Below are 17,871 nucleotides of genomic sequence, written 5' to 3' on the forward strand. Positions count from 1 at the left end.
TTTCCTAGTCATTCTAGTGGAAGCAGATACCTCTCACAAACAGTGAACATAGTACCAAAGTTTTGCATTTCTTCCTGTTGCACAAACTCCTCCACATGTGGGAAAGAAAGAGTCATGAAAGCCCATCTTATGAAACCATAATAAAAATCATGTTTGTAGCATGGTCAGAGAACACGCATGCAAGCCATAGTATGAGAAACTAGCAGGGTATGTCAGGGCTAAGAAACTCCACGGAATTTATGTTCCAGACCATGATCCTGCTTAGACATCTGGAGGTGATTTGGGTTTTTTCACCCTTTCTACGGAAAGATTTGTGCCATTCTTGGTGGAACCCAAACCAAACCTTGGCTCACTGAAAGAAAACGAAGAGGGTAAAAGAGATACCTGAGGGGTATCTTCCCTCAGGCAGACTACCTTTGTTTCACACACTCGATCCTGACTCACTTCTCATAAAGTGTATAAAGTACAGCATACCTTTTGCACACAGAAAGACTGCTTATTTACAAGGAATGGGGTAGTAGCAGTGTTCCCCAGGGCAGTGGGAAGCTAATATTCAAACATCTGAGCTCTTTGCAGTAGCAAATGCTCTCCCCATAATCATAGCCAGAGTGCGTCAATGCACCCAAGATAGGATCAGAGTTCAGCACTGTAATTGTTTTTCTGGAGTCAGTCTTTACAGAAAGATGTATTTGTTAAGTGGAACTCGGAGGGGAAAAAAGAGTAGCATGCAAGCAGCTGACCTAAGTTGTATTTATTGATTGTTGAAGTAGCCTGGGAGAATCTGGGGTTTTTTTCCTGACATTTGATTGTCTAGTTTGTAGGTTCTCTTAATATGATACTACTCATGGGGAGATTATGACTGGACACGAGGAAAATTGTTCACAATGAGAACAATCAGCCATTGGAATAATCTCCCCAGGGAAGTGGCGGACTCCCCAGTGTTAGACTCTTCTAAGATTCAGCTGGACAGGGTGCTGGGACATCTAGTCTAGGTCATGCTTTGCCTAGAAAGGTTGGACCAGATGATTCTTGAGGTCCTTTCCAACTTTGTATTCTATGATTTTAGGAGTCTGATCCTAAGGAAACCATTGCTGTTGATAACCATCAGAGTGTGCTGCATCCTCATACAGCAGTTGTTTTCCCTCTGGCAAAGAAATCGCAGCAAAAACTAAAGCTACATACACGCATGAGTACACTATCACCTTACACGTGCTCACTCCGTCCATAAAACATGGATCCCATGTGGACCAGTAGATTCAGCACTCTTCAGGCACTCTCTGAAGACAAACAGGGTTGTGTGGGTGCTGATTGGGGTCCTACATCCAGCTGCTCACAAATGTGCTGGCAGGCTTTTCACCACCTGCCACTTTTACAGCGGGGCTTCCCCTTCGGCGCTTTCCGAGAGCAGCAGCGCTGCTAAAGGTGTCTGATCCCACAAGGCAGACGCTCATCCCTACCAATGCATGGCCAGCCACCACTCTGAACCCGTTAGTCAGCATCTGAACTTGCTGCTTGCTGGACAGCTGCTGTGCTCGGCGGGGCTCGGGCTCATCACGGCAGCTCGTTCAGCACCCGCCCGCTGGCAGGGATGCCGCTGAGTACGGCGGCGGCGCGGGCACCTCCACCCAGCCGCCGCCCACCGAGGCACAGGCCCCGGTTCCCGCTGGGGAACCGCTCACTGCCCACCACAAGGCGCCTTTCCCAGAGGTGGGCTGGGATTCACCCGGGGAGGGCCCTCGCGGGGACCACCATCCCCCTCACACAACCATTTCTCCTCATAGCGCGGCACGATCCCTGCAGAAGACACGGGGGAGACCGCGCCCATGACTGCCGGCAGCCGCCCTCCGGCCCCACGTTTACCCGGTGCCACCAGGCTCCACCGATGGGGTCCCCACGCCCGGGCCCCTGTTACCGTCCCTCGGCACCAGCCCGGCCCCGCCGCACCACCTGGCGGGCCCCACCCCCCGTGACGTCAGACAGAGCGCCCGGCCGTCGCCCCGCAGCGCGCTGCCTGCCGGGAGGTTAATTGGGCCCTCGCGCGTTGCCTTCCCAGCGTGCTTCGCGGCCGCTGGCATCACAACCGGGATCGGTTGCGCTTCCCCGGCGGCGGCGCCGGCCCGCCTGCCCCGCGGCCCTCACAGCCTCCGAGCGAGAGCTGAGGTCGCCCTGCCTGCCGTCCCGTCCTCCCGCCATGCCCCCCAAGAAGCAGCAGCAACCGGCGGGGGGCAGCAAGAAGGCGGACCAGAAGAAGAAGGAGAAGATAATCGAGGTAAGGTGAACAGGGCCGCGTCGGCCCACACCGGGCGGGCCGCTCTCCTGCCGCGGCCTTCTCCATGACTATGCCGGGGCCTGCCGCTTCCTGCTGTTCCCCTTCGGGCACGGGCAGCTCTTCCCCTGAGTCCTCCGTCGCTCCCCTGTGGCGGTGGTGCGGGCGGTGTTGCCGGCGTCTGCTTCATTCCCTGAGGGCCCGCTACTGGTGCCCGAGGCCAACCCCGAATCGTCCGTGGTGGAGGCAAGTTGGCTTGGTGGCCCCAGCGCCGTCCGTATCTGTCACATAACAGACCGTCGCCTTTTAAATTGTGTTAGCGCCTGCTGCGTGTCTTGGAGTGGGGTTTGGATTTTCTGCTTGGACGCTTTCAGGTCAGAGCTGTCTTTAGACTCACGGGGATCTGACGGCAGTGCTCGTCCTTCTCTTTTTTTCTTTTTCTTTTTTTTTTTTTCCTTTTCTTTCTTAACCTTTATCCTCTCCATTTCTGTGTTCTGCATGTTCTTGTGTTTTCCAAGGTCAGCTTCCTGAGGTGTTGATTTGCATTTCAGTTTAAAACACGTGTGCTTTGTTTTGGGCGCTGGTTTTTTTTTTTTGTTTGTTTGTTTGTTGCATTTTGACCTGTGTGGTTGAGGAGGTATTTGCTAGAATAACAATCCAGTAAGTCTTTCTTAGAAGTTGAATGCAAAATAATTTGAAGATTAATCAGTAATATCTCATATTTTATTTAAACTTCTGTTGCCCAATCCAATGGTAAAACCAGATGTTTTAAAAACCTGCTAGGAAGGTGTGTGTGTTGATTATTAGGATAGTCGTGCAAATCTTCCTCTGTGCAAAAAAAAAGCTATGTTGAGATACAAGGAGAGAGCAGTTATAGAAAATTAAATGTTTGCCTGCATCTGTTGGCATGAAAGATAGTAGCTGCTCTGCTGTTTGGGCAGAATATCCATCTAATGCAAGTGTTCTTTTAAATCTAGCACTGTGGATTATTGTGTCTATGTTATTTGGGAATGTTAGAGTGGCTGTTCTTGCTCTCTGTTGGCTTCAGATTTTCTGATGTTCTTGCTGAATCCAGGTACATACAAAAATTCTGCTTTTTATTATGAAAACGTGCAGTTGGAAGGAGAAAGATTGACATTGATTATTAACAAATATTACACAAAATACACAGTGATTATATACTCTGTGTTTCATTTGCACAGAAATCAAGTGTGTGAACAATGTATTTTCTTTTCCAGCTAGTTATTTTACAAATTACGGACTTCTCAAATTGGCATAAAGTAACTGAGGACTAACCCCTGTTGACAGGGGATACATCTGAAAACAGAGTGACTTCGGAAAGTTGGAACTGTTTATTCTATCATTCTTTAATATATTTTTGGATTGTTAGAGCTTCCAAGAGTATGTTTAAACAGAGGTCTTATCACTGAATGAACATCTATTACTTGTTCCTTGAACGAAAAAAGTGTTGATATCGAGTCGATAGTATGGATAGGTTTGTAATGTAGGCATTTCGATTGCAGGAAATAGTTTCTGATTCAAATACTGGTGTGATAGTGGGCTATTTTTTTTTTTCCTAAGTACATTTTTGATAGGTCTGGTATAGAAACTGTTCTGACAGTAAAAACGGAGATGCAAAGGAAAAATTGTTTCAGGCAGCAAACAAAGTTCTTGCAGTGGAGTTTAGGAAGTCTGTCTGGACTTGACATAGGGAAAGGCCTTATCTTCAAGTTAATTAAAAAATTAAAAGTGTGAAATAATTGAAAATAAAAAGTATAATATGTTACATGTGGCAATACTCACCTGCATAACAAATATGTAACATTTAATACTTGAAGATAGAAGTTATTTCAGGTACATAGGAAAATAAAAGGCAAACTTATCGCTACTCAGTCTTCATACTTTCCTCAGATGTTACTTGGGTGGCAGCATTTAGTAGGTTCTTTTGAAAAGCAAATTTTAAACATGATGTGAGAGGTCTAACTATTGTCCATGCTGCTGCTTGGATAGCTTGTGTTGTTAGAGGAAATATTCTGTGTGTTTGACTGAAAACTTGAGAGGAGTGGCAAGTCCTTTTTTTTTTTTTTTTTTTTTGGGGTGGGGTGGGGTGTTACAAAGTTGTTTCAGTTAATGTGGCTGTGTCTTTTGATTTAGGACAAAACATTTGGCCTAAAGAATAAAAAAGGTGCAAAACAACAGAAATTCATCAAGGCTGTGACTCACCAGGTTAAATTTGGTCAGCAAAATCCACGTCAGGTAAGCATTTATTCTGTAATGTTTTCCCACTGTAGAGTTAAATCATCTTTCATTAGACATCTAGATTGTCATCTAATCCTGAAGTAGAAAACAGTTGATATGTTACTTGCCTAATGTGTTGTGGCTGGCACAGATTCACTAGCAATCCTGTCTAAGTAGGAAGGATGTACCTGTGTAAAGGTAGTACAGAGTATAGAAGTTTGGTTTGTTTGGTTTTTAAAAAAGCAACCCACAACAAGGGTGGGGGTTTTGTTGACATTGTATTTTGATAGTAAAGTAACTAGGGTGTATCTCAAATGAAGCTGTAGAAACTGGCTATCAGCGAAGTACAGTTGTAAGTTCATTTTCTTTTTTCTATAATTCCCACCTACTCTAAGAAACAGTCAATGGTTAAAAATATGTATAGTTGTTACTAATAATAAAACTCAAATAGGGGTAAGATTAGAAGAAGTATAAGCCTGTATGTGCTTGTTGTTCTACTTATGGAAGTATTTATTATTAATTTAAAGTGGAAACAAGTCTGCATCTATTTGGTGAAATGATCAAAAAACCTGAAATTCTGAGCCACCATCTAACACTGCTCTTCTGTATGATGAATTAAAATGTGATGTGGCTGAGATACGCCGTTAGATACTTAATGAGAAAGCATGGGTTTCATGAAAACAGTATTATTGGGGAAGCAAGCCAGGTCTCTTACTTCTGCAGTGCTAGGGGGAGCTAGTTGGTAAGTATTTACACAGCTTCGTGGTCTGTGAATAAGCTTGTAGAATATTTGCATTGGCTAAATTAATGATGTCATAATTTATGGTAAATTCCTTATATATCATAAGGGTGAAGTAACAAATGTCAAGTACAGCTTTGAAGTTGATATTTGGGTCATTAGATCTAATAATTTCTTGTTGTGGAGAGGAGGACTGCTTTGATGTCGCTTCAAAAACATTGGTGTTATTCGAATGGTCCTTCTGAAATTTCTGTACGAAATCCCTAAATCTGTAGCATGTATAGGAATACCACTATGTAAACTACCCCAGTAATTTGTTTCTCAAATGTTCATAGCTATTGACTGATGGAAGTTGGAAGCTGATTTTTAGACTGGTTCGTACTTTCTTAGCTTGTAAAATAGTTTTCAGTTAGGGTTGTCCCTGAGAAAGAAAAAACATTTTAAGGCAATTTTTCTTGAGTTCTGAGATACAAATGGAATTGCTGTCAAGGTTTTGTTGAGTTTTGATTGTGAATTTTTTTTTTGTTTGTTTATGTGTTGGGTGGTGGTTTGGGTTTTTTGTGGTTTTTTTTTTTTCTTTTTTCCTCTTATTTGTTTGGGGTTTTTAAAAGTCAGCCTCATGCTTTTTGAACCCTAGGGTGAAACAAAAGCAATGCTTAAAGTACTCCTTTTTGTAGTTAACATATGGGTCTGCATGTTATATAAAATAGGGCCTTTAAGTATGAAAACTGCTCAAACTAATCAATTCTCTTTTAAAACAATTTGGCATATTTTTTCCAGATTTCCAGCTCCTTTTTTAAGATTACAGTTTTTACTGTATGTAAAATATTATTTTACTAACAAAGTATCCTGCATACTTGTATGATGGTGTTAGTCTCACTAGCATCCCTTAAGGATAAGAGTCAAGTAATCACAGAATCATAGAATGGTTTGTGTTGGAAGGGACTTCAAAGCTCATCCAGTTCCAACCCCCTGCCACGGGCAGGGACACCTTCCACTAGAGCAGGTTGCTCCAAGCCCCGTCCAGCCTAGCCTTGAACACTGCCAGGGATGGGGCAGCCACAATGTCTATGGGCAGCCTGTGCCAGGGCCTCACCACCCTCACAGTAAAGAATTTCTTCCTCATATCTCATCTCAATCTCCCCTCTGTCAGTTTAAAGCTATTTCCCCTTCTCCTGTCCCTACAGGCCCTTATAAAAAGTCCCTCTCCAGATTTCTTGTAGCCCCTTTAGGTGCTGGAAGCTGCTCTAACGTCTCCCTGAAGCTTTCTCTTCTGCAGGCTGAACAAGCCCAGCTCTCTCAGCCTGTCTCCATAGCAGAAGTGTTCCAGCCCTCAGAGCATCTTTCTGGCTTTCTCTGGACTCACTCCAACAGGTCCACATCTCTCTTGTGTTGGGGCCCCAGAGCTGAACACAGTACTGCAGGTGGGCATCTCATAAGAGTGGAGTAGAGGGGTAGAATCACCTCCTTTGACCTGCTGGTCATGCTCCTTTTGATGCACACAGTTGGCTTTCTGAACTGCAGGTGCACACTGCCAGCTCATGTTGAGCTTTTAATCAACCAACTGGCCGAGTCCTTCTTCTCAGGGCTGCTGTCATTCCACTCTCTGCTCAGCCTGTATTTGTGCTTTGGATTGCCCTGACCCAGGTACAAGACCTTGCACTTGACTTTGTTGAACTTCATGAGGCTGGTCCACCTCTCAAGTGTGTCCAGGTCCCTCTGGATGGCATCCCTTCTCTCCAGCATGTTGACTGTGCCCCACAGCTTGGCATCATAAGCAAACTTGCTGAGGGCACGTTCAGTCCTGCTGTCCATGTCACTGACAAGAATGTTGAACAGGACCAGTCCCAACACTGACCCCCGAGGGTCACTGTCACCAGTCTCCACTTGGACATTGACCCATTGACCACAACTCTGAGTGCGACCATCCAGCCAATTCCTTATCCACTGAGTGGTCCATCTGTAAAATCCATGACTCTTCAATTTAGAGACAAGGATATTGTGAGGGACAGTGTCAAATGCCTTGCACAAGTCCAGGTATATGATTTCAGTTGCTCTTCCATTACCCAGCAATTCAATGGCTGTATCGTAGAAGGCCACCAAATGTCAGGCATGATTTGTCGTTAGTGAAGCCATGTTGGCTGTTACCAGTCGCCCCCTTATTGTCCATATGCCTTATTATACTTTCCAGGAGGATCTGCAGCTTGATCTTGCCAGGCACCAAGGTAAAACTGACCAGCTTGTAGTTCCCTGGAATCTAATTACGTTTCTCCCATGTCCTCTTTCATCTGCCTTCATCTCTCTCTGCTGCTCTGGTATAGATACAGGCCTTTTCTGGCTTATCCAAAAAGGGTAAGACAGGTTTTTTTTTTTCTTTGACACAAATTTTTCCTTTCCTAGGTGATCTTGTTTTTCAGTCCTTGGCTCCTAGTACCTGTAAAACAAATGTTCTTGTCTTACAAACCACTGGTTTTCAATGAAGCATTGATATGTTGAATTTATATCCATTCAGACAAATAGTGTTCTAAAAGCAGTTTCCAACTTCTACAGAAGTTTCCTGGAATTATACTGGTATACATGAAGAGAAAGAGCAAAGCAGCATGTAAGGCACTAAAGACAGAGAGGCTTTTTGCACAGATCTGGAAAGTAACCTCGTTGAATAGTTGCATTGTTAGCGTATCACAAAGGAGCAACTCATTTTCCTCTCCTACTCTCAATATCTTGCACTCGATTTCCTAGTCTGTAAAGGTGCAATAGAGGTAACTAGAGTCGTCTAATGGTACCTGCCAGCATTTCACACCCCTGACAAATTACATTTGAAATATCTTCTTTTTGAAAGGTCAGTACCACTAAATGGCACTGGCCATTCGTGCAAGGCCAGGAATTCAGAGAAACTTAGAAATCACAGGTTCTTTTCCTCCTTCCTTATAAACTAATTTAGAATGATTTGCTATTTTAATGTACAGTTCAGGTGAAGTGAGTAATGTCATTCTAATTGTATATTAATAACTTCAAATTTGGGTTCATTATAGGCTGCTCAATCAGAAAGTGAGAAGAAACTAAAAAAAGAAGATAAGAAAAAAGAATTACAAGAATTAAATGAACTCTTCAAGCCTGTGGTTGCTGCACAGAAAATTAGCAAAGGTATGAGTAACTAAATGCTCTTCAACTATGTTCTCTTATTCATATATCTACTTCAGGTAAAAGAAACCTTTAAAAATGTCAGTTCATTTTTTTTAATGAAGTAGGTATGGCTGTTTCTTTCTCTCTGTAGTGTACCATGTACTTTGGCAGTAAGGGTTTGATTTTTTTTTTTGGAAGATCGTTAAATATCAAAAGCTACCTTGATATTGACAGGACAGCTATAGATACTTTGTTGTATTCAGATTTATTAATTAGATGCTTCTGGATGAGTGGCATGGGGTTTTATGTGTGTGATGGTATTTGTTTAAAGCAGCCTGTCTCTGCAGGAAACAAGGCATTTAATATAACTATTGTCATCATGTAAAAATCATGTTCAAATCAGAACAGTAAATTTTCCAATTACTTCTGTCCTGCCTCACAATTAACAGTAGGACTTGGTTTCAGAAGTGTGGTCTTGAACTTGGTTATTGAACAAACTCATTTTGTGATGAAAAATAAGTGTTTAAGTGTTCGATACCTCTGGGAAACTCTGCAGTTGGCTGCCATGCGGGAGAAAAAAGTCATACTTTTTGGAATTAACTAAATGTTATCAACCCTTTGCTTTATTAATCTTCTGGAACTAATTATGCACAATTTTTGGCTAAGCAGGTGTGACTTCAAAGTACGTCTTTAAAGCAAACCTGGTATTTGCTCACTGTGGCACTTAGCAGCAGCAAAGGCCAGTTTTCTGTTTATGATCTGCAGTGGTCAATCTTCTCCAAATAAAGTAGCTCTTGATTTACAGTTATTTCAGAGGACTAATACTGTCCTAATTAAAGCCTTGGCTTTCTATTGAGACTGCCAACAAGCTTTCTTATGGATCCACTCCCTGTTTAAAAACTAGATTACTTTAGCTGAGAATTTAACTAGGTATTGCCATACACACTCTAGCCACTGGTGACTTGCACTCGGTGTAAAAACAGCAAGTGAAAAACTCGAGCTTAAAATCTTACATAAGCGTTTAATGAATATTACAAGTAAAGTATTTCTGATTTAATCGTGTCTCATGAATACGTTTCTACTTGCTTTCATTTCTTCTCTCGCCTTGTTATGGTCAAATAATTACTTTAGTGGGATGATACTTACTTAAATTGTGATTAGGTTGACTGAGTAGTTCATACTGTATGAGCAGCCATTTTTTTTCTATTTTTAAAGAAAGTGAATGAGTGCAGCTTAGATTATTATAATTTATTCTACTGTGCTGTTGATCCGTTAAGGAAAGGCTGAAATCAGGAGATGCTTTACTGTGTGTTAGAGGCAAATTATCTTATTGTATAGGAAGGAAGTTGCCCAGAGCGGGATCTTGTATGTATTACATTATATGAATGAATAATTTGCTCAGGCAAACTGCTGTCCATGTTTCTTCAAATAGTGCAGTGCCAGCTTCAATACTTAATGCAAATATCATGCTATACGAACTAAATAAGACGTTTTCAGGGCATGAAGTATTTACTTGTGATGAACTTCATATTAAAAAAACTTCCGTTTTTAAAAACAGGTCCTAAAGATTGTGTTCTCAGAACTTTTAACATACAGCTTTTGCTTAAAAGTAATATTAAAATATAAAAAAAACATTCTTCCCTCAGGTGCTGACCCCAAATCTGTAGTTTGTGCTTTCTTCAAGCAAGGACAATGCACTAAGGGAGACAAGTGCAAGTTTTCTCATGATTTGTCTCTGGAACGGAAGGGTGAAAAACGAAGTGTCTACATTGATGCAAGAGATGAGGACCTTGAAAAAGGTATAATACTTATACAAAATTGCTAGTAAACTATTCTGATTCTGAAACTGGACTTTTAATTTTAAGAGTCGTCTTGTGGTTGTGATTCTGAAGAACCTGGTCAGTGACCAAAATGATAAACAACAGCGAAGCTTTCTTAAAGAATGCTTGTGAACATGCTTCTTAATAACTTATTCAGAAAAAAATTTGACCTAGTGACACTGGATGGTGTTTTTTCAATTCTGCTCTATAACATATTACATCATATAGGTAGCAAGTTATACAGTGTTTGATCTTTCTGGTAGTTGCTGGTTTCTTCTGATTTCTATAGAATAGAAGTGCAAAAGGAGGAAGCATAAAGAGCAACCAGAGTTGTCTTCCAGAATTATTACTAGTGTTTGCCCAAATGTGCACGCTTGCAGAATTCAGGATACTCTTTAGAGTTTTTTGTGTGACTTATCTCCTTTCCCCAGATCATTTGTTTGCTACATACTCTGGATTTTACTTTTACTTAGCAGGGGTTAGAGATTTTATAGTCAAAATAGTTTCTTTTGGTTTTCCTCAATTCATCATGTCTCAGTCTTCATTTGAATTTTAGCCTCTGTCATCATAAATGAATGTGGTAGGCTCCCACAGATTCACTACTACTGTTGCCGTTGGCGATCTTGCTGCTTTTGATGGAACCTTCTTTTAACTTCAACACATAAAATTTAATATTATCTCTTTCGATCCTCAAGTTCTATTACTTGTATTTTTGGTCATTAGCCTTCAACCTTTTCTTTTACTCAGTCATAACCTTTTTCTTCTCCCTTGTCCATGCTTGCTAATGTACAGATGGAATGATGCAATTTTTTAGTCTTTAACTGAAACACACTTTATGCCTGTCAAAATATGAATTTCTGAGGCTTTTGAGGAAACAGTCTTGTGAGCAGCATAGGAGAGTTGGAAAACTTCATTATAAAAGCCTGAATTTACTTTCCATTCTATAACTAAAATGTAAAAATTGCATATTAAAACTGTTACTAGGGAGAAAAGCAACTCTACAGCCTTGTTTAGTATTTGAAATTTTAGTGCCTGGTATTTTCCGTTGTCTTTTTCTAGATACAATGGATAACTGGGATGAGAAGAAGCTGGAAGAAGTGGTGAACAAGAAGCATGGTGAGGCGGAAAAGAAAAAACCCAAAACTCAAATAGTATGTCTTTTTTTTTTTTTTTTCAACTGGGCTGTAGTAGAGAGTTAACTGCAGACTGGTATTAGATACATTTATTGTTATGTTTAAGATTGAGTGGGTTGTAGCAATATTCTGAGTATACAGTATTTATAATAATGTATTTATTAAAAAAAAGCTTTTTCAGTTATCATAAGGTGTTTTCTCATGTTAAATACAAATGGTATGCAGATGAAGTGCTTTCATAATAGAAATGCTGAAGGAATTTGTAATATATCTAATGCATCACCCTTGCTTAGAAGATTCAAGTATTATGGTTAGTTAGGTCTTATCTTGTTCCAGCAACTGCTATATATATATATATATATATGTGTATATAGGCTTGTTTATGAACTGACATATAAGCATATAAGTTTAAGTTTTCTCCTGTAAGCTGAAATTTACTAATTGAGGCATTTGTAGTTCCTGACCTCTAACTTCAAGGGTATTTTTCAGTTTGTGTGCTAAATAGTATAATATCTTAATCCCTTTTTCATTCTTCAGAATTATTACACCTCTTTTTCAATATCAGATAGACAGTTTCTTTAATACTGCTTAAATTTGCGAAAGGTAAACTTCAGTATGGCTAAGTGTGACCTATGAATTGCTTGTTAGAAGTTCCAGAATGACATCTTTAGCTCAGGATCGTGAGCTGGGAGGTTTAACATCTGAGGCAGATTATATTTATTTTTATTAAAACTACAGTGGTGTTGGTGAGCAGGAAGAGAGAGACTGTCAGCATGCATCTACATGTGCTGCTGGCTTTAAAGCAGTACACACTTGCCGGTCTTCTAAGTCATCCTGGCTTTCTAAATTGGGATTATAATAAAGGGGAAAAGCTCTTTAGCTACATGAGTTTTACATAATTAGTTGCACTTATTTTGTCTGCTTTTTTAGTAGCAATGCATCTCACATGTTTCTTCTATTTTGAGCACAACTGGCTTTGAGTTACTGTACTTCAGACATGTAGTTAGCTATACATTTAGTGTAAGTTGCTGGGGATGAAAAAAGAATGTGGTGCTAACAACCCTTGTTTTAAACAGGTCTGCAAATATTTCCTTGATGCTATTGAAAACAACAAATATGGATGGTTTTGGGTATGTCCGGGTGGAGGAGACAACTGCATGTATCGCCATGCTCTTCCTCCAGGTTTTGTGTTAAAAAAAGATAAAAAGAAGGAGGAAAAGCAAGATGAAATTTCTTTAGAAGATCTAATAGAAAAAGAGGTAAAGTTGTCAGACAGGTACCTTTTGGTAGTATTTGTTTTCATTACTTTGAAGATACAGTTGTAAATAACTTCCTAATTAATTTCAAAGTATAAAATTTTTATAGCTGCATAAGCTAGGGTGAAGGATGTGTAGTATTTGATTCATGTTTTTGTTTAGAAACTACTACCCAGTGAATAGATTAAACTATGGCTGCATACTTAGTGCAGGTGTTGCTAATCCTTTATCTGTTACAACTGCTTCTATGGGCCTTTCTCATCCCCAGCTCACTGCCACCTTAATTTTTATATAACTCTGTAATGAGGAAGCAACACCAAGAGAATGGGGCCTTCTGAAGGTGTTATGTGCTGCTCTGATTATTTCTGTCAATATTGCCTGGCAATGTTGCTCTGAGTTGAACCTGAGCAATTATCATTGGCTTCTTTCCTCCTCCACTTTTCATGTTAATTTTCATGTCTATTCATCTCACTAAAAGGAAGGCTGTGTGTTGAGTCAAACTCAGCCAATGGTGTGTGTTTAACAGTGGTGAGAGTGAAGATGGAATTAAAAAGAAATGTTTTTAATTAGTTTCTGGAAAAGAGTAATTCTCTAATAGTTACAGGCTTTGGAAACCATTTCTAGCATTAATTAGTCTTTTTACTTGACAGCGTGCTGCCTTAGGACCAAATGTTACCAAAATTACTCTAGAGTGTTTTATTGCATGGAAGAGAAGAAAAAGACAAGAAAAAATTGATAAGGCTGAACAAGATATGGAGAGGAGGAAAGCAGATTTTAAAGCTGGCAAAGCATTAGTGGTATGTTCTCCCGTCCAATTCTTAATGTAAGAAGAAAGAGTAAGAGTAAGTTCTTGTAATAAGATAGCTGGCCTGGAATTGCCTTTTCCTTTCCTTGCCCCCCTACCCTCTCCACCCCCTCATTTTTTTTTTTTTTTATTTTTATTTTTTTCTTTGTTTGTAGCAGGATAAATTCTGTGAAGCCCTAAATTAAGAGAGGGTTTTTGTTTGGTTTTTTTTTTCCTGTGACTAGATCAGTGGACGTGAAGTATTTGAATTCCGCCCAGAGCTGGTTGATGCAGATGATGAAGAAGCAGATGACACCCATTATATTCAAGGAACGGGAGAAGATGATGAGGTGAAGAACAGTATTAACTTGAGTAATATTTCAAGTTACATTCAAGTGTGAAAACTCATTTAATTTGAGAGCTCTTACAGTGCAATTAATAAGCTTGGTTCTTAATTTAACACCACTGCAGAGTAGATTTTGTCAAAATTTTGGTGTCAAAAGGAAGATTAAAGAATTTTGTAGAAATCTTGTAGGAATGAGAATTTCTGTAGAGAAGTAATTCACACAGAGCATCTTGGTTTATTTTTCAGATGGAAGACCCTGTGTGTATAAATGATGTAGATTTGAACCTGTATGTCCCAAAGGCTGTAGATGAGACTGGTATTACTGTGGCTAGTCCTGAGCGATTCAGCACATACAGTTCAATAGAAAAAGATGGTAAGTTCATTTATTTAGGCATCACTAATATTAAAGCTTCCCAAATGGCAAATAGAAATGAATTCTTGATCTGCTTAAAAGGGCAGGGGAGTGAAACTGTTATCAATGGTACATGTAGTTACTAAAGAAAAAGCTTGTAGTAAATGCTATGTGCTTCTTGCTTTCTTGAATTTAAGTTTAAATGGTAGTGTTTATGGACACTTCATGTAAATCCTGAAGATATTTGTTTTAGCTGTTCCCCCCTCCTTTTTTTTTTAATGTAGTAAATTATTGAATGAACAATGTGAACAAAAATCTAAGGTTTTCTTCATATTTTCTAGCTAGCTTATGTTAGCTTGTAATTTCTTAGAGCAAAATATTGATCTTGGTGTGCTTGCAGAATACGTACGCTGATCTTAAAGACACTGAGTCTTTTAAGTGCAGACATTGAGTAGGAGCAGCTTATTAAGCTTGACCCAGGTACGAAAGTAGGAGTTTGAGGAGTTGGGTGTTCCAGAGTTTGGGTTTTTTAACCTGTTCTAATAATTGATGACCTAAACCTGCATATTAATCAGGTACATGCAATTTAACTGATATAAGTCTACAGAAATTCAAATAAAGTGACTTCTTTATAGTTTCAAAACTTTAAAGCCTGTTTAGTGGGATTGTGAATTAGTGATTAAGAAACTTGTGACACTGAAATGTGTAAGAATTATTTTTATTTACAGATAATAAATTAAGTGAAGCTTCTGGTGGTGATATAAACAGCAGTGAGCAAAATGACTTGGAAGAAGATAATGATGGAGATGAGGAGTTGGAAAATGGAGTAATTGATGCAGTTCCAGTTGATGAAAATCTTTTCACTGGAGAGGACTTGGATGAACTAGAAGAAGAACTAAACACTCTTGATTTAGAAGAATGAATTAAAAAGCTCAAATGAGGAATTAAATCTATATGACAAAATGAAAACTGACTACATTTTTTTTTTTCTTCCTTTTTGAATAGAGTTCTTAAACAGGATGTTTATGGTTACCCAGCTGATTCTGATGGGCGAATCATATACCAGGAATATTTTCCTTCAGTCTCATCTACTCCAGTCTTGACTATGCTCACAGTAAAATATTCAGAGTAGTTGAGAATTACCTGACAGTTGAAGTTGCAGAAAACGAGATTATAACTTTCGACTAAAAGTAGGAAGTATAACTGCTTTGCCAGTATGCAAGTGTAAGTGGGCAATTTGATACCAGGTACAGTATAAAACATTCTTCACCAGAACTGCATTTTTTATTAGTGGTTGTGATGATTCAGAAACTGTCTGAAGTGTCTTTAGGCAGCATACTCTAATGAAGCTGATGCAGGTTATGCTTCAAGTCGTGATTAGCTTTATTTGATCAGCTTGGTATTGAAGATTGTGAACTGATACATCATACAATACAATATGGTGCCCTCTGTTTAAAATGTTTTAAAATTTCCCACTGCCTTTTGCCAGCAAAACTGTAAATAAAAACTATCAACTTTAAAATGCTTGTGTTGATTTCTCTCTGTTAAGTTAGGATATCATACCAAACTGTTAATACCTTCATTTTCTAATACAGCGATAAACACTTCTCTCTCCAGTTCTGATGCAGAAGTCATAATGGCTTCTGTTAAATTAGTTAACTGCAATTATTTTTCTACACTTAATGCAGCATAAAATTCAGCTGCTAATTTTTTTTTTAATTTATCTTTTTCCCCTGCTGTTCTTCTCTCCTACCCATCTATTAACTGATTTAATACATATTACACAACACTCATTGTTATTTGAGTCTCATTCTTTTCCCTGCTGTGTTTTGTGTGTTAGCAAAGACTTCAAGCTCTGTAGAGCAAAATGCCTGTTATTTTTGGTGTTCTATAAATAACACCAAGTTATGCAGTAGTAAGTCGCCTCAAAGTGGAGCAGTCTTGTACTCTGCATGGTGTACCCTGTAGGCACTTACTGTCGGGCTTAAATGAAGTCAATGTGTCCTTTAAAAATCTATTGAATCCGTTTAAAAATCTATTGAATCCCTGCCATAAAGATTTCTCAGTGGTGGAGCTTTTTCAAGGGGACTGTAGGTTATGCCTCCTTGCCATACTAATAGTATCTGCAACAGTATTGCTGAACTAGTGATATCATTTGTATTAATTTTTTTTTCTCCCCCTAAGGCCTTTAAATTACTACTTAAAAGGTCATTAAGATTTGTGGCATTGTCAGTGACCTTTCTCAAACTGCTTTTGGGTGGTAATATTAACTTTAATGGTTATTTCTGACATTACTAAATTGACTCTTGAATGCTCTTTCTAAAATAGCTGACTCAATTATTTTGCCCTTTTGAGGATCTTCGTGGCATTTGTTTTTTCCTATAGGAACAACAAGCAGTGTTTGGGAGAAAGAAGCTTCCTGAAATTGACTTATAAATGTAAGTTTTTAAGGAAAAGCTGCGATATCAGATATAAATATTTATAGGAAGAAGAATCTGTAGATTCTTCGTAAAAGAGGAATCTCCATAAACAGTGCTGACAGATTATTATACTGGCCAGTGGTAGGATACTTGGATATCGGGACACTTAAGAATGCAAACCACTGGAGAATGTATGATGGATAATTTTCTGAAGTTGTATATTTTAAATGGGAATAAAAGTAATCATTATCAAGAATGAAAATGGCTTTCTATATTTTGTGTCTTAGAGGCTGGTATGTTGTATATAATGCTGATTTGATCTGTTTCACTGATCTACACAGGTTAAATCCTTGGCCCAGTCAGTGTTAATTATTTGCATTTCACAGTGGAGGAATGATGGGGTAACTCATTTCAGCTAATAAAACACAAGAGGTAGATGAGCAGAGAGAGAGTGTGTGCGTGCTCTTTTGGGCCTAAACGGCTTGGTTATGCACAAATATTGTGCATGCATCATTTAAACACTGTAAAATGTTTAAATTGTGGTAAAACAGTTGCTTTGCATAGTATTTGAGTATCTTGAGTATCTGTAAATTGAAGAAAAACTTAAGTTTCGTAGGCAGTAGTTTTTGATGGATTATTTCACATGGTCAAGAAATGGTAGTTTGCTATGCCTTTTTGGTTTTCAGCCTTTCAGCTTACTTTGGCACTTCTAACTAGAGTTGTTCTAACCTCTTGGCTTGGTTGGTCTGTCTAGCTTTCTAACCGTGAAAGCAGGGTGACTGCTTTTTTAGTCTTTGTTAGTGTAGTATTCAGGCATGCTTTTGAGGATTAGTAGCAATATGCTGCTTCTTGTTCCTTCTGGTTGAAGATAGGTGTGAATATAACCTGCTAGAAATTCCTGATCTTGTGGATTAAAGAAGCCTAAATTTGCAGCTGACAGGGAGTTTCAGTCAGTTAATGCTCAATTAAAAATGAATGCTAAGGTCTGACTTAAGCTAGGCGAATGTTTAATATATTGGAAATGAACACTGTGATATAATTGAGTCCACCTCAGTGTGACTTACCACCGAGTTATTGCTATTGATGCAAGTTTCTTGAAATTAATCTGATATAAAGTGAGTCATGCAGAAATGAAAGAGAATCTGAATCCTAACATAGCAGTATCTTCACTTCAGTGGCCATCCAGTTTGTACTGGTCAAAACTAGTGTTTCACAGTTACAGGAGCAGGAAGGCTTGGTCTGAGACACTCACTGGGTCGAGGTCAGGCTGGAAAGGATCATAAGCCAGGGAAAGAACACCTCTGCAATTCCTGTCCTTTGCAGCTCGCACCGTTCCTTGCATGTTTTATTCCTATCTTAAAAGAGCGCTATGTGAGAGGTATAATAAAACTATG

At 39.3% G+C, this 17,871-nt stretch overlaps 1 protein-coding gene across 2 annotated transcripts; it reads left to right on the forward strand.

Moving 5' to 3' along the window:
- The first annotated feature begins 2,030 nt into the window (after positions 1–2,030).
- On the forward strand, positions 2,031–15,579 carry ZC3H15 (zinc finger CCCH-type containing 15). Of its 2 annotated transcripts, none has more exons than XM_030487133.1 (10): positions 2,031–2,269; positions 4,421–4,522; positions 8,276–8,387; positions 10,013–10,165; positions 11,246–11,337; positions 12,396–12,578; positions 13,226–13,372; positions 13,605–13,709; positions 13,952–14,078; positions 14,786–15,579. In XM_030487133.1, exons 1-10 carry the CDS (start codon positions 2,192–2,194, stop codon positions 14,977–14,979), a joined length of 1,293 nt encoding a protein of 430 aa, XP_030342993.1. In that variant the 5' UTR covers positions 2,031–2,191; the 3' UTR covers positions 14,980–15,579. The 2 variants fall into 2 exon arrangements, with proteins under 2 accessions (XP_030342993.1, XP_030342994.1); XM_030487134.1 differs by having other exon boundaries at positions 13,605–13,704; positions 13,950–14,078.
- Positions 15,580–17,871: the final 2,292 nt, after the last annotated feature.

This window comes from Strigops habroptila, chromosome 5 (assembly GCF_004027225.2).
Source record: "Strigops habroptila isolate Jane chromosome 5, bStrHab1.2.pri, whole genome shotgun sequence".
Taxonomy (NCBI): domain Eukaryota; kingdom Metazoa; phylum Chordata; class Aves; order Psittaciformes; family Psittacidae; genus Strigops; species Strigops habroptila.